Below are 17644 nucleotides of genomic sequence, written 5' to 3' on the forward strand. Positions count from 1 at the left end.
CAGATATTTGTGGACCTTTTGATGTTAGTTCTTTCGGAAGGGAAAGATACTTTATCACCTTTATTGATGATTATTCACGTTATGGTTATGTCTACTTACTGCATGAGAAATCTCAGGCAGTGAATGCTTTGGAAATTTACTTGAATGAAGTAGAAAGACAATTAGACAGAAAGGTGAAAATTATTAGATCTGATAGAGATGGTGAGTATTACAGAAGATATGATGAAACTGGGCAACACTCAGGTCCATTTGCTAAGCTCCTTCAGAAACGAGGCATTTGTGCGCAATACACAATGCCTGGTACGCTACAACAAAATGGTGTATCAGAAAGGCGTAACAGAACTTTAATGGATATGGTTAGGAGTATGTTAATCAATTCAACCTTGCCCGTATCTTTGTGGATGTATGCTTTGAAAACTGCCATGTATTTGTTAAATAGGGTTCCTAGTAAGGCAGTTCCAAAGACACCTTTTGAACTGTGGACAAATAGGACACCTAGTATGAGGCACCTGCACGTTTGGGGTTGCCAGACAGAAATAAGAATTTACAATCCGCAAGAAAGAAAATTGGATTCAAGAACAATCAGTGGATATTTCATTGGTTATCCAGAAAAGTCAAAGGGGTATATGTTTTATTGTCCTAATCATAGTATGAGAATTGTCGAAACTGGAAATGCAAGGTTCATTGAAAACGGTGAAATCACTGGAAGTACAGTTCCACGAGAAGTGAAAATTAAAGAAGTTAGAGTGCAAGTCCCTTTAGCTTTTGTCTCTAGCAATAAGGTGATTACTACTTCAGCTATTGCTACAAACAGTAATGAAGAAGTACAACACAATGATGAGCCCATGATACATAATGAACCCATTGTGGAAGAACCACATGAAGTATCATTAAGGAAGTCTCAAAAACTGAACTGAACTTGTGGGAAGAGTCTTAGTTCAATTTCTATATAATACATCTTTGGTGAGGGATGAACTTGATTAAGCTTCAAATCAAGGATTAATCTTATAAGTTATCTAATTAGTCGAAACTTATGGGATACTTTAAGAATTGTAACGGTGGTTAAAAAAAAACTGACGTATGAGGGAAGAGTCAAGTAAATATATTGAGTCCCATTCTCTCTCTATTTAATTTGTATCGATAAATATAAAAGGTGTTGTTGATTGAGTTTTTGTGGTTCGTTTGGTTTCGATTGAAGAACCCTTCTTTTGCTCCACGTTTCTTCACTCTCAACCGTTCGACTCGTTCGATATCAACCGAGTTGACTCAGATCTCTAAGGTACTTTCCCTCTCCACCTCCATTACTCCTTCTTGTGTTTGCGTCGTATGATTCAAACGGTGAATTGCATTTCAGGAACTCGCGAACCTCAATTTCATGGAATTAAATCGTTTCTAGGGCACACATTTGTTCATAGCCGATTTTTGTTATCACTATTTCTCTATTTGTTGTTTATTTCTCGTCGTGTGAGAATGTGTCTCTAAATTTTGAATGTTCAATCGCGTGTGCGAAAATCAAATTGATTATGGTTCTATGCTGCACTTGAATTTCTCAACATCAACTCACCTTGGCATTGTTTCAATGTTTTTATATGATTACAGTTGTTTGCATGGACTTTACGAACATCATCTGTGGAACATGTAACATTCTAACGTGACCGGAATTTGGAAACGCTATTTTTTGTTTTAACATTAAATCTACACAATTGAGTATGAGCAAGTGAAAAGATTCATTTGGCTTTATTGTTTTTTTTTAATTATTAATTTGAGAGGAATCCTCAACAAAGAGTAATACCAAAAGGAAAAAAAAAACAAAAGGAGACAGAAAGGAATCTCCCTGAAGTGTTAGAAAACCTGCTTCAGTATTTGAGTTTTGATTGTTACTTCAATACTTTTGTTTCCCACCTCTTAAACTTAAGGCTTTTTCCCTTTTAGGTTCCTTATTTTTCTGCGGAATGGTGGAAATTATATGTTTTATGTGGACAAGAGCGTTGGTTGGAATTGGAATGAGAATCAGCATGGTGCTCGTAGTTTTGTTTTGAAATAAATAAATTTGGACATGTTACTAATATTTTAATATCATCTTAGTATGGTGCTTTTACTATAACATCACACTCTGTTAGGAAACCAGAAATTAGAACAGAAATGAGGGATTTATGGAATCCAAAAACAAGCTCGTTGAACAGATACTAAAGGAATCAGTCTTTCCCAGAGCAAAAGTTCCTTTCCCTCAGAGAAAACACTTTCTCTGCCTAGCCAAAGTGCCTAACAGTCCTTCCTCTTTCATGCAAACACAAATAACCCCCCTTGCTCATGTAACCCATCTCCTCAAATGCTAACTACCTACCACCTCTTCCAACTAACCAACATAGGACCCTTCTAATTCGTTTCACTCTACACTTTCCAAATTGTGGTCTAGCATACTAAATCCTTTCCTATATCAGAGCTCAAACTAGCAACTCTATCACACTCAAAATAAAAAATATAGTATTTTAGTAACCTATGTTTTCTGATCTATTCAATTTTTCTATATTAGACTTGCATTTTTTAAGCCTATAGTTTGTTATGTTGTGTCATGTTAGGCTATTTTGTTTTACTTTTAGCTGTGGCTGTCCTGTTGTATCGTACTATTACTATAATGTGTTTTGGCTTCTCTCTCTGTGTTTGCTTAAGTTTGTGTTTATGGTTATCCTTTTCCTTATTCTTCCATCAATATTGTTTGGTTAAATTAAATTAAAGAAATGGGAAAACAAGTGATTTTCTTGAACTTCTTTTGTTTACTATAGAAAACGTTATGGATATGGTTGCTATTGTTAAAATCTCATTTAAATAGCATTTTTCTTTCATGTCTTACACTTGAAACTATCCAACTTATAAAAGTTTTAAATAGTTTTGATTTATTTGAATATTTTTGCTTAACTGCAGGAAGTTGCATGAGGGCGAGCCCTGGTACAGCGGTAAAGTTGTGCCTTGGTGACTTGTTGGTCATGGGTTCGAATCCGGAAACAGCCTCTTTGCATATGCAAGGGTAAGGCTGCGTACAACATCCCTCCCCCATACCTTCGCATAGCGAAGAGCCTCTGGGCAATGGGGTACGAAGTTTTTTTAACTGCAGGAAGTTGCAGCACTGAATTCTCTTTTTTTGCTTGTGGTATGTTTCTCAAAGTTAATCTTTGGTTGTTTTGGGGGATGCATAAATATATTGGGGACATGATTTTAAGCTTAATCCATTTTGAATTTGAGTAGTTTTTGGGGTACCCCATTTTGAATTTGAGTTGTTTTTGGGGTACACCATTTTGAATTTTTTTTTATGATTTTCACCTCTGGAAATTGTTCTGGATTAGGTTTATGAGATAAAGGGAAAATGTTTTGCATGGGGTTGTTTTAGTCAACCTATTACTATTGATGTTAGAATGGGTGCTGGATAAGCTGCTATCTACTGCAGAACTTTGACTTGTGCTAATTCTTTAAGTTTTTTGCTTTTGTTTTCTTTTTTGAAATATTTAAGTGAATTTAGGGTTTTTTTAAAATGTCTGAGTGAATTTAGGGTTGAATTTGATTATGATTCCATATCCACTTTCAATTAAGCCCTTATACTTGTTTTTGTTGTGTTTTTTTTGTAAGTGGAATGGTAGAAAGTATAGGTTAGTTTTTCTAGACAGGGTATTGAGTTGGCATTGGAATTGAAAAAAATCGAAGGAGAGTCTGCTGGGAACATTCATTTTTGGTGATTTTTAAACCTTATTATGATTTTTTCAATTTTATAATTTCATCCCTATTTTAACCTATGAAGCAGCACTATTTTAGAGAATACAGTGTTCATACACATATAGGATGTGCTTGGTAGGAAGGAAAGATATAAATGAGAAATAGGGTGGATGGAAATATGGAAAAGAGAGATAGAGTGAATGAAAATATGTGAGAAATGGAATGAATTTAGGGGTGTTTGGTTTAAGAGAAATAGGGAAAAGAGAAATGAAAAAAGCCTTTGTTAATCGATTTTTTATTCACAATGGGTTGTGATTCGTGAAAAATGTTTATGGTTTCTAAAATCGATTTTTATACAACTCTAACGGTTTAAACTGTCAATAACATATAAAACTGCCAGTAATTGCTCAATTTGTAGTGTTTTGAATGGCTAGATAAAAAAGCTAGAAAATGCTCAATTTCTGAAAAATTGCCAAAAAAAATCGTGGGTCCCCCCCTCGCATTTCTGCGTAGTTCAGACAGGAAATAAAAAGGTGTGGGCCCCTCCCCAGTCCCCACACCTTTTTATTCTCTCCTCCTATTTCCACCGTACCAAACAATAGAAATTCCCCATTTCTCATCTATTTCCTCTCCATCCTCTCTGTTTCCCACCCATTTCCTTTTCAACAAAGACACTTTGTCCAACACACCCACAATTTAGTAACCTTTGTTTTGGAACAAATAATCACTCTGTCACATTCCTGAGACAACTTTTGGAAGGAAAAAAAACCCAATTATTATTTCCCTAATAAAAGTGGTACTCAAACGGCCAAACATTCAATTGCAATCTATTGAATGTTCCATTTTGTTTCTGTTTTGCTTTGTGGCTGTCCCATTGAATGGTGTTTTGTCGGTTCTGTTTTGCTTTGTCGGCTGTCCCATTGATCTCAGTTCTGTTCATTATATCTCTGTTATTTCCCCCCTCCTGTGATGGTTTCTTTCTTCACACTTCATGGTCCCTAATTGGTCTTTTTATTTTTCCTTTAAAAAATTTCAGTTTGTTTGCATATCTATGTTTTCTAATTTTTTATATTAATTCCTTTTATTTTTACTTCATTCCTACATTCTCTTGCTCTTAGCTGAAAAGTTTTTCCTACATGTTTTAAACTTTTGGTGTTATTGACTTGTGTCTTTAAGACACACTTATGGTTTTCTTGTTTATTTTTATTTTTCAGCATTTGTATATATTAAGTATAAATTATTTAGACTGATTTTGATTTTGCCTTTTCTTTATATTTATGAGCATTTATATGTTTTTCCTACATGTTTTAAACTTTTGGTGTTATTGACTTGTGTCTTTAAGACACACTTCTGGTTTTCTTGTTTATTTTTATTTTTCAGCATTTGTATATATTAAGTATAAATTATTTAGACTATGATTTTGATTTTTCCTTTTCTTTATATTTATGAGCATTTATATGTGTGAAGTATAAATTATTTAAGTCGTATTGGGGTTTGTGCTGCTGGGATTGACAAATATGATAATCATTGATTTTGAAGGTTTTGCCTGAAATATTTTCAAGCATTAGGTTTAGCTTATGAGTGAAGTGATTTTTTGAAATATTTTTAGAGCTTCTTCACCTGTTCAACTAAAGATATCTTAGTTACTGTTAGTATTTTGCAATAAAGTTTTGATGATGGAGTGTCCTGTGTTAGTAGTTAGTAAATGGGTTTTGACATTAGCGGAAGTTATATATGCCATGATTAAGCCATTATTGAATAACCAATTTAGGTCAAGAGGTTCTTTTGACCCTTCCTTTTCCCCCTTCATGTTTCTTCTTCAATCTCAGCCTCCTTAATTGAATTGCTATTGATTTTGTTTACTGGTTCCAGTAAAATTTACCTTTTGATATTTGTCTGCTCCAGTACCTGTATAATATGCGAAGAGACAGAAAGAAGGGCAGTAAGAATCCTCCAGGGGAGTCTTCTAATCCTCAATCATCAGAAAAAGATGATCACAATAAGGATACAAATCTTGCTGAAGGATCTAGTAAACCAGAGCAGAGTAACAAGAATACTCCACAATCATTGAAGGCCAAATCTAAAATTGCTAAGAAATCCAAGGGTGGTAAGTTCAAGACCATAATGAATAAAGGTTCTCAACAGATTGGGGGAGGGAGAAGACTTAGAAAGAACAACAAAGTAGTGGGCAATAGTGATGAACTGCCTAAAGAGAAGAGTGAGAAGGATGGGAGGAATAAAGAGAAGGAAAGTCAAAATAGGAGCACTGATGACAAAAGTCCTATTGACAATAGCCATCAGGCTGAAAAAAATAAGATCATTAAGGTGGATAAGAGTGAACAGAAGCAGAAGAGTAAAGAGAAACATACAGAGTCAGACAAGGGTGCTGGGAGCAGAATAAACAGAACTAAGCATAGTAGAGTGGAAAATACTAACTCCAGTGAGAAAAGGAGAGAAAAACCTAGTGGTTTCATCTTTATGTGCAGTGCGAAGACAAAACCTGACTGTTTCCGCTATCGCGTCATGGGTGTTTCAGCTACTAAAAAAGACATTGTTTTAAGTATCAAGCCGGGAACTAAGCTTTTTCTTTATGATTTTGATCTGAGGCTGTTGTATGGGATTTACAGAGCTTCATCTTCTGGTGGTATGAAACTTGAACCCCGAGCTTTTGGTGGTAACTTTCCTGCTCAGGTTACTTGTTCTCATCCTATTTTCCTATCTACTTTGTCCCGATGTTGTCTTTGTTTATTATGATTTATGTGCTGATGGTGCAACCTTCAGGTGCGGTTCAATGTTGCTTCTGATTGTTTCCCGCTACCAGAGAGCATTTTCAAAAAGGCAATAAAGGAAAATTACAATGAGAAGAACAAGTTCAAAACAGAACTTACTGCTCGACAAGTGAGAATCGAATATGCCTCTGATTGGCTAGCTGTCAGATCCTTTTATTCTTCATCATAGATGATATTCAAATGTTGTATTTCAGGTTAAGAAGCTCACTGAACTTTTCCGGCCTGTGGATGTTCGTTCAGGCTTGCAGCCTGTTCGTTCCCCTCCAAAAGCAATAATTCCTGATAGGGTTGCTCCTGATGGTGTTAGGGGATCATGGTCCTATTTGCACAGGGAAAGGGATCCCCAAATCGAACGGCAAGAAGAAATTCCCCGTGATTTATTTCTTACTGAGAAGAGTTACCGAGCTTATGGTCTCCAAGGAGATAAAAGGAATGCGATACCAGCCCCTCAAGTTAATCCTACACTCGATCCTTATGAGAGGGATTATGAAAGAGATCACCTTCATCATGTGGACCCTCTCTACCGCACAAACGTCCCTTCATACAGAGAAAGTCTTCATGCCGATCCTCATCATTTCAATGAGAGTGAACACCAGACCTATTTGCGTGGCGGAATTTCTGCACATGCAGACGATCCTTATCACCAGTATCCCTATGGTGCTTCACCAAGGGATCCATATTTGCCACCTATGAGTAGACAGGAAATCTCTTCAAGCACTTATTTGGCTGGGGGAAGATCCTTGACTGCAAGTGATAACTTACAAAGGAGGGAGGCTGTTCAGGATAGGCTTTACTCAACATATTCTGCGGCTGATGCTTTGTCTGAATACAATCGGATGCAGCACTACCAAGAGAGTTTGAAAGCTACAGCTGTGCCAGTTTCATCCCGTTACTCTTTTGCCGGTCCTTCATATTCACTTCGCTAAATTAAACATGCACTTTTGAAAACTCCTTGGATGTGTTTCTTAAGATAATCTTCCATTCTGGTGACTGACTCATTGAAATTAAAAGAACTGTATGAATCCTACATACTTTTTTTCTTAGGCAGAACTCTGAATTGGGAAAGCAGTTTCTTCGTTGTGTGAGATTTGATGTGCAAAATGCCATTGAAAATGAAACCACGTGCTTTGCAACTATCAAAGTTTGTGATTTATGGCTAATTGGCATGTGCTGCTTTGGCATATATATAGGAATATAAACAAGCGATATTTCAATTGATTTTTTCAAGTCTGGTTAGGTTGTCATGCTTTGGGGCTTAGGCCCCGCTTGCTCACCAAAAAAAAAAAAAAACTGATAATTTCTGTAGGATCTGTTTGGAAATCCTGTATGAATGTGTGGATACCCTCTGATTTTCAGTGTTTGAGTTGATAATACAGTGATTAACTTGTTACCAGATTCGGCTTTTCCACTTAATACTCTGTTGCTTTTCCTTTCTCTATTGTTCTTCCTAATAGGTATTTATAATGCACAATTTCAGCATCAGCTGCACATGTATTAAAACATATATGTTGATTTTTTTAAGAATAATTAATTGTCTAATGAATAAATTATAGAAAATTACAATAACAATATGAAATTTAAATTAGGTTTCAGTTGTATAATAATAATAATAATAATTTTGAAGCTCGTATTATCAGTTTTGAAAGATTTGCTTAATAATGTTTAAAATTGCCAATAAAAAAAGTAATGTTTAAAAGTTTCAAAATTTTAAGAAGTCAGATATAGTTTTAAAAAAATTATACAAATTAGAGTCAAAACTTTTGGATCAACTAAAATAATTATTTTAAATTTAACAATAAACATTTCATATATCATTGTTTTTATATTTTGATTATTTTAAAAATTATCAAAAGTATTTTCTTTACAATTTAATCTAGTTTTCCAAGTTTTCAATTATGTAGTTTCCAAAATTACCATTTCAAATAAAATAATAGATATTAAGTGGGATTTCGCAATTTTAAGGATAAGTAATTTTAATATTTGATAATTTAACTATTTTATATTGCATTAAAAAGTAGCATTGTAACAATAAAAGAATATTTATTAATTTTTTTTATCAATCAGAAAGTAATATATATCAATTTTATTTTAAAGTTGATGCAAAAAATATAAAAAATGAATATAAAATGTCATATGAATTATTATGAATATATTTTTCTAATAATTAAATGAAAATTTCAAATTAAATAAATATAATATATTTAGAACAAAAAAATATTAAAAACATTTAATTACTTATTTTTAAAATATAAAATTTTCAACCTCTGACGATAATCTTTCACGAAAGGAGGGATGAGAATGCTTAGTTTCTTACAGACTGAAATTTCAAAAATAAGAAAGAAAGAACTAATGAAGTTGTCATAATTCACAAAGAAAGAAAGAACATGGAGAGAGGCTCTTCATTTTTCAATACCTACCCTTGCCTAAAGACCTGAGACAACAGTGATAAGTTTTTTTTTTTTTATCGATAAATATTAATTGTTAGTAGCAGGAGTAATTGAATTCAAAATCTTTTACTGTTTCTTAACCACACAATCAATTCTTGTGTCTCCCACAACAGTGATAAGTTGCAGAGAGAAACTAAAATCAGTTTGTAAAGATGTGAAGACAATTGTCATTTTAATGGACAATTCATGTTACTTTCCCATTTTTATCATCCAATGTGGGACTTCACACTTGTATTATGCCATTTTCTTAACATCGTGGTTGGTGAAGGGTTCTTCATGGTGTTTGAACTCAGAATCTGAGACTGAGAGGAATGCAACTTAGTTGTTGGTAGTGGGAGAGGGTTGAGAAAAATGGTTCCGGAAATTTTTGGAAAAAGATAAAAAAAAAAGGGGAGAACCCACCATACTTTAACTTGCACTGTATGTCATGGAAATTTTTTAGGAGAAAATCAGTTATAACTTGGTCCAATCTCCAGACAGTACTTTCATTTGGATCAGAAGCAATTCACCTCACCCTTGTGCTCATATCTTTCATCTCAACATCAGTAGCACATGTCCTTTGTGTCGCACGACCATCTAGCTAGAAATATTTTCTAGTATTATATGTTTTTATACTTTGTATTAACTTTTTGTACACATTCAAATTCGAGTTTTACATGCACATGCTTTGGTTTAGTTGTACAAGTTGGGAGTAGGTCTTTGTTGAGAGGAAGTTCTGTTTGTTGCCTACTTATAGGTATAAATAACATTGTCCAAATGATTAGTTGCCAGGAGGGAAAAAAAAAAGTTTTTAGTTCCTATAGTTATATGAAACTTTGTTTTTAGTCCTCTTAGTTTTATATCACCTAATTTAATTTATGTATTTTTCATGCATTTAACAAAAGGTTTATTTTTAGTATTTTTTCACAAATGATGTTGACATTGATTCTTACATAAATAGATTACATGTTAATTTATGGTGTGAATTCATGAAAGTAATGTTCAACAAACAAACAAAATTATAAGATCCAAAAATAAATCTACAATAACGGTCAAAAAATGAGATGAAAACAAAGACAAATGAAATCCTTCAAAGTTACAGTTTAATAGGGGAGGTATATTAATAACATTTTATAAACAAAATAAAAAAATTCCACATCATTTTAATCAATTTAAATAAAATACACTATGTGATAAAAGTTAGAAATTTCTGAATAGCTACAGCAGAGATATAATGTGGCCTTAGACTTAATTTTGACAATCTCTAAATAATTTTTAAATAAGGATTTTCTAAAGCTTTAACTTAATCAAACACTTAGCTCAAAGGAAATGATAGCTTTGACAACAACTTTCTCTTAAGTAAATCTGATTGTCGATGGACACTTTTAGTGATATTTTTTACTCGATGATGATGATGATGATGATGATGATGATGATGATGATGATGATGATGATGATGATAATAATAATAATAATAATAATAATAATAATAATAATAATACGTGACACGTGTCGGACACGACAAAGACATGAACACGTGAATACCTCACCTCTTGAAAAAGTTAATGAGATGTTGATTTACTTATCAGTGTCGGTGTCGTGTCGAACACAAACACGGACACGTGTCAGACATCCAACCCATTCATAACTTGTAGGTAATGTTTCAATTCATATATAGAATAATGGATGCTTCAGAAATCAGAATGGTTGATATCTTCTAATACAAACTGACAAAAGATTGTAACCTGATGACACGTTATCTTTCACATGCGGTAGGTTTTATTTTAATCTATTTTTTGACTGTTCCATTTTCAAGTGACAGAAGATTGTGACTTTGATTATTTAGTCCTTCGTTTCAATGAATACCAATTCTCGTTCTTATGCAATTATAGTTTTAACTTTTAATCATTATTTTCGTGCCTGTCCTCATTCTTGGTTTAACTGTAAATCAGGGCTTGAATTTCTTGTTGAAAATTTCTTTGTTCGTTGGGAGCTACATAGTGGCTTTTGCAATGTTGTGGAGACTGATCATTGTGGGGTATTCTTTGTGGTTCTTTTTGTGATCCCTGGTTTAATTTATGAGAAAACTTTGATGGGATTGTCCTACAAAATCAGAGAAGACTTTATCCTTTCTTTGTTTTAGATACATAACTGAAAATTTCTATTCTTTTATGTTTGTGTTCTTTGTCTCAAACCCAAAATCGAAGGACACCCTTTTGATACTTTTATGCAATTGTAGGTTGCAAAAACTGACTGCTATGATGTGATCATAATAATTTTGAAATTAAAAATTGAGTAAACATTTACTTAGAAGGGATAACATTTTAAATATTATTTTGATAATCTTCCAATGTAATATTATTTTTAGCAATGATGATTTCTGATTAATTATCATTGTAAAAGTTTTTACATTGACAGTGCATAGACATAAACTCAGAAATCTTCATTGCTAAAAAAAATTTTACACTGTTAATTACATACTATTACACTATCGCATTGCAGTTTCGTCGGGTTAGTTGATGTTGCGGACAAATGAGGTCGATGCAGTCTTAATTGTGGTCATGGACACGTTATATATTGGGTTTTCTGAGTCATACGTAGTAAAGTGAGAAAACCTCCAAACCCTACTAGGAAACACGTTAACCACCAGATTCTGTTTGCTGGAAGAGGTGGTCTCCATCAGTATTGCCTGCGAGAAATTAAATAATTCTCCCATCAAACAAGTACAATTTCATGTTTATTTGTTATATTGTATCTCTCTAATCTATTATCAGATGATGACACTGTCTTGGCTCGTTTTCATATGTTGTGACAATTTCTGCAATTTGTGTTTGTTGTTGATCATGTTTCATGCTTATAAGTAGTTATAAGGTTGGTTTGGTGGTAAAAGGAGAGGGGAGGGAGATAAAGTTTGTGGGTATTGGTGCAATTGAATAGAATTATTCTCAAGAATTAAGCATGCCTAGACTTTTAAGAAGTTACAAGAATATTTTGAGTGAGGACTTCTTGCTTGAGGTTTATTATTTACTAGCCTATGTTACTTTTAGAGAATCTAGAGTAACATCGTCCTTCTTTGATGCACAGGTAGATTAATTGGTCTACTTGGTAGATGCATATGACAAGAACGAAAGATTTGCCGCGCAAGTCTAAAGAAAGAGTTAGAAGAGTTATGTTACCATTTTGGCCTGACCAATTAATTTTACCACGGGCAAGGGAAATATAAATTTGTCAGACTCTAATGTCCCTCCTATGTAATAAGACATGCCTTCATATCCTGTTTCTAGACGCTTATTGCTTTTGTTATACTATAGAAATGTTGTTAGTACATGCAAATTGTTGTTAAACATATTTTGTTCTTGTTCTTAATACAAAAGAAATTGTTGTTAGAAGAATATATATGACTCTTTTCTTTCTTTCATCAATCCATATTTGTCGTGCAAATGTTAGTTATTTCAAGTGATTGTTTGTCTTTGATCCAGAAGAGAAAGAGAGGGCTATAATATATACTTAATTAAGGACTCCTCTATGCATCAATACTAGGAAAACAAACACAATTTCTGGCTCTTGCTGGTTTTTGACATATTAATTAAACGATATTTCACCTCTATTTTTAAACATTAGCTTCTCTCTCCCTCCCTCTTTCAAATCTTTACACTGTTCATCATTGTGTTGTAATCAGCAAACTCCTACGGCATAGGCATGTAGCTAGCTGGTAGGCAGAACTGCAGAGTCTATAATGTTTATCCATCTAATCAGTATCCCACTAGCTATTGAATTCTCACCATTTTTAATATGTTTCGGTTGCAATTCTTGTGGTGAAAAAGAAGAATAAAAATATTTTATTTTAATTATTAATTTAATAACTATTAATTAAACTCTTTCTAAATATTAATTTTTCAAAATATATTTTACAAATTTAGTCTCTTTAAAATTCATTTTTAAACAAATATCTTTTGTATGTGAATGATGAACTAGACTTGAGTTATACTATCATAGGCTTTGCAGTCGACACCATTGTTATAAAAGAGTAAAATCCTATATCAACGACACGCCCATGATATTTTGACTATTTTCCCCTAAAAATTTCACAAGGGTAACTTTGGCAAAATTCCAAATTTTAAGAAATCTTAACTTATTTAATCTTTTGAAGTTTTCTCCAAAGTTATATAAATAAAAATCTTTCAAACATCTTTTTATAATTAGAAATATAAATACAAATTCATTCTCAATGAAAAAAAAAAGAAATCTAAATTCATTAAGTAGCTAGCCAACATATTATGGATTTTTCTTTAGCTTTATGCCCTTTTCCATGAAGATGATCGTTCAATCTTTTTTATTTTTTACTTGTAGTAGTAACATGACATAATGCACAAATTCACTCTTGCTTGGATTTCTTTGACAAATCTAGTGGAGAATTGTGGTTGTCATAAATTGTAGGAGATCACATCACTTTGCGCTTTGTACCATAAAGATGAACATCTTCCTTAGCCTGCAATGGGATAAAACAAATAATATATGTTCGACGGCTAATTAAGAATTTCAACATTTCTTATATATTGACTCCATCCTGATCTCTTTAAAATGTTGGTGTATGAATAATATATATATATGTATAATGATTGCCTAACATTGCTAGTAAAATTACAGTAATGCAAATATACTGTGAAGAAAATGTATTGTTGAGGAGTAATTAGTCAAACAAATATAGGATGCAAGTATACTAATCTGTATGGAGACTTTATAATCATTGTTAGTCATCATCGGTTGTTTGATATAAAAAAAATAAAAATTGTCAGGGGTGGTTAATTGGGATTGTGATGCACCAAATGTGTTGATGTTATTATCCTGATAGCATAAACTTGGATCGAAAGATATTGAAACTTGTTCTTGAATTGAGATTTCCAACGGGATTCTCAATTATCTCTCTAACTCTATTTTTTTTTTTTTTACTTCTTCCTCTAACTCTGGTCGTTGTATCAATGTCATCTCACTCATGACTATTTCTTTCCTAATTTTCATCTTCTTCTATTCTCGTTTATTTGTTTTTTTTCCAAATCTTGTTGTAACACTTCATTCACATATTGACTGACATTGGTGTTGGGAAAACATTGGGTGTTAGAACATTACCAGGAGACTCCCCTAGTACAAACTCAAACCCTATAAATGAATTGATGTTGGAAAAACTTTGTATTTTTAAACAACAAAACAAATAGGTATCTTGAATTAAAGGGAGTGAAGAATAGAGAGCGTTACCTTCCAATGAGTTTCCGAATGCATCGTGACAACGGAAAGAGGGCACGTCGTTGTTGATGATATCCTTTGGTTTTGGTCAACATGATTTTTGAACTCCATGGAAAAGTTGGAATGTTAAATGAAAGAAAAATTAATGCCTATGAAAATTAGAGACATTGTATTGTATGTAAGTGTGTGTGCACTGAGGATGACTTAATTAGCTTCAAGTTTGAGTGGCATCAATCGCTGTATATTCAGTCAAATCAAGATAATGGGGTTGCCCTCAATAATCAGCCAGCATTATGGGGTCTACAAATATTAGGTAATTAATGTGGGATTAATGCGCGTGTCTATAGTTTCGACTAAATTTTATGTATTATATATATTTAAGTTTTTTAATTTTAAAAAATTTAATAATACTTAATTATATATTATTATATAAAAATCATAATAATCTCAAACTTACTACTCTTTCTGATTTTTTTATAAGACCTAAATTAGAAGATCGATTTGGTTGTTTTATAACATTCAATTTACAATGTATGTTGAATTAAATTTTTTTACAAAAATATCCTAAATTATGAGTTATTTTATGAATCTAATAAATAGTAAGTGGAATTTTTTAATGTTTTAGGGTCTTTAGAAGTTTAAATTTGTTTTTATCCCCAATTTAAAAAAAATCACAAAAATTGTCCCGGAATAGAAAAATCACGACAATTTTAATATATTTTGTAGTGGTTTTTCCTTTAAACCGCCACAATTAAGAAAAGTTTGTAACAATTTTTTCATTAATTGTGGAAAAAAAAATTATTCACGATATTGTAAAATGTTAGAAGTAAAAATCAATATGTTAATAATGAAAGAGATTAAAAGAATTAAAATTAATAAAAAAATATTTGAAAAAAGGATTAAAATATGTTTCATTTATATTAAGAATAATTTTTTATAAAAAATATATAAATTTAAAATAAATTTAATACTACTATTTTTTAATTTTAATGAATTAATTAATTGAGTATAGGAAAAAGACAAAAAAAACAATAATTCTTTGTATTAAAAGTCAAATACATGACACGACACATTTTGAAAAATATCATGTACACCAACCTGTTAAGGGACTCATGATCAGGATAAAATATGTAAGTAGAATAAGAACAAAATATAACAACAATATGATAAGTTTTAATTATATTCAATGTTTGGTGTGCGCTCAAATTTAAAAAATATTGTTTCATTAAAATTATTTATAATTTTCTAAGAATAAATTTTAATTATTTTATAAATTATGAAAATTATAAAAAAATAATTTTGACTAAACTATACAAAATTATATTTTATTTATGCAGTTACTTTTTTATAATTATAAATAAATTATATAAGGTTTTTAAAATAGTCAAATATTTTACTTTGAAAAATATTTGAATAATAATTCATTATTTTAATTAATAACTTAATTTAAATTTATGTCAAAATTAGTATTATATATAAATAATATGTTATATTGTATAAATTAATATATTACTACATAATATAAATATTTATTTTGTTATTATATTTACATATATATGTTCTATAAATTAATTTATTACCATAGAGAGAGAGAGAAAAAAAAAAGAGAGAGGACCTCTTATCCTATTTTTTCGATCATAATCCAGCTTCCTCTTGATAGGATAAATATACTATAGTAATGGGATAAGATAAATCATAGAATAATACTATCATATTGACATAACAAACATCGAAATATAATAAGATAGAATAATTATCATTTTCTGATGATCAAACAATTCTAAATGTATTAAATTGGGATTGGGATAACATGCAATTAAATATATTGACTCACCAAATATTTCATATTATCCAATTTGATGATTTTGGCCAATACCGAAATTCAATAACATCCAATTCATTCTTCCGAAAAAAATAATTAAAAGAACTCGATTATACCATTGATTTTTTGGTCATAGCGGAGGCTTTATTATTATGTAGATTTTTTTTACGTGTAATAATTTTTTATATGTTACATTTGATATGTTCTTAACTTGTGATATGTTAGCTTTGCTTTATTAAATAGTTATTTAATTTAGTTGTTAAGGATTTTTTTTATCAAATGAAATCAAGTTTTGAAGTAGTGTTTAGGACTCTCATCCAGGTTGTCTCTTAAAGGGACGGTGATTATCCAACTTAAAATGTTTAAATCCAAATTAATTTAAAATAAAAATTAAAAACTGCTCAAAAAAATCAAAAATCAAATCAAATCAAATTTTTTTATTTGTTTGGATGATTTTTTTGTCAAACCGATTGGTTCAGTTCGATTTGTGGTCTGTATTTTTGAAACCGAATCAAATTGCAAACTTATACTAACACTTGTATTATTTTAGTGTTTTACATTTTATGTGTATACTATTTGAGTTTCATAATATTTTGTATTATGTATAAAAAACTTATATAATGCATATTACTTTTCTTTTCGTACGATTTTTTTAAAATATATTTGATTTAAAATAGATAAAATTTTATAGATTTTTATTATAGAAAGTTTAACATATTAATAATTTTTGTAGATTTGTATCAACATTTTTTTAATGTAATTTTATTTAAAATATGAAAAGAAAGTATATAAATTTTAATGAAATAATATTTTATTAAAAACCAAACTAAACCAAAATTTTGTGTTTGATTCAAATTTTATTTTAAATGAAAATCGAACCAAATCAAATTGCATATGTTTTTAAGTTTGGTTTGTTTTCGATGAAAAACCAAATCAAATACATCTTGTGAACACTCCTAATCCAACTTCAACTTAAGCGCACAATAATCTACATTTAAGCAAGAGATCCCCAACTTCATTTTCTAATTTAATTTCCTATAAAACTTCACAAAACATCGAGATACCCTAAAAACTAACAAAACAAAGATCCTAAATGAATAATTCTTAATCTATCCTAAATTTGAGTTAAAACAAGTCTCAATTAAATGCTACATAATGGCTTCAAATTATGTGCAAAATTAAAGCATATTTGACAATTATCATTAGCACATGTTTAGGAGAAAATTATTTTTGATAAAAAAAAATTTCAAAAGTATTCTTCAAAAAGAAAAAAAAAAACTTTAAAATAAATCGAACCAGTCATTGAGGCATTCAATTACATAGTAACTTCTTATTTAGTTATTTCAAGTGGGATGATTTATTATTTAAGCGGTAAGTTTTCATTCATAAAGACAAGCAGCATGGTTATTAAGAAAGTGGAGCATCATTATCATTATCATCAGATATTGAAGCTGCTATTATTTTGATCCAATTGAGGAACAAAATGTGGTTGTTTATTAGAGACATTGAACCAGCCGGTGGTATGCAATCTTAGTCAACCAATAAACAAGTTGTAGGACAGCTCACGAAACCCAACTGGTTTATTTTTAAATTGAAAAAAATAGATTTGACTTTGACTTCTACCCTGAGATCAGAACCAAGCTGATGAGAAATTATTGGTG

The 17644-nt window shown here is 31.1% G+C and overlaps 1 protein-coding gene across 7 annotated transcripts; it reads left to right on the forward strand.

The window, feature by feature from the left end:
• Nucleotides 1-884: 884 nt before the first annotated feature.
• On the forward strand, nucleotides 885-7630 carry LOC100798367 (uncharacterized). 7 transcript variants are annotated; one of them, XM_041016755.1, is made up of 5 exons: nucleotides 887-1279; nucleotides 2923-3089; nucleotides 5611-6396; nucleotides 6487-6603; nucleotides 6689-7630. In XM_041016755.1, exons 3-5 carry the CDS (start codon nucleotides 5623-5625, stop codon nucleotides 7418-7420), a joined length of 1623 nt encoding a protein of 540 aa, XP_040872689.1. In that variant the 5' UTR covers nucleotides 887-1279; nucleotides 2923-3089; nucleotides 5611-5622; the 3' UTR covers nucleotides 7421-7630. The 7 variants fall into 7 exon arrangements, with proteins under 7 accessions (XP_040872688.1, XP_040872689.1, XP_040872690.1 ...); XM_041016756.1 differs by having other exon boundaries at nucleotides 900-1279; nucleotides 1355-3089; XM_041016757.1 differs by having other exon boundaries at nucleotides 900-1279; nucleotides 1355-3025.
• The last annotated feature ends 10014 nt before the right edge of the window (nucleotides 7631-17644 follow it).

The sequence above is a fragment of the Glycine max genome, chromosome 6 (genome assembly GCF_000004515.6).
Source record: "Glycine max cultivar Williams 82 chromosome 6, Glycine_max_v4.0, whole genome shotgun sequence".
In the NCBI taxonomy this organism is placed as follows: Eukaryota; Viridiplantae; Streptophyta; class Magnoliopsida; order Fabales; family Fabaceae; genus Glycine; species Glycine max.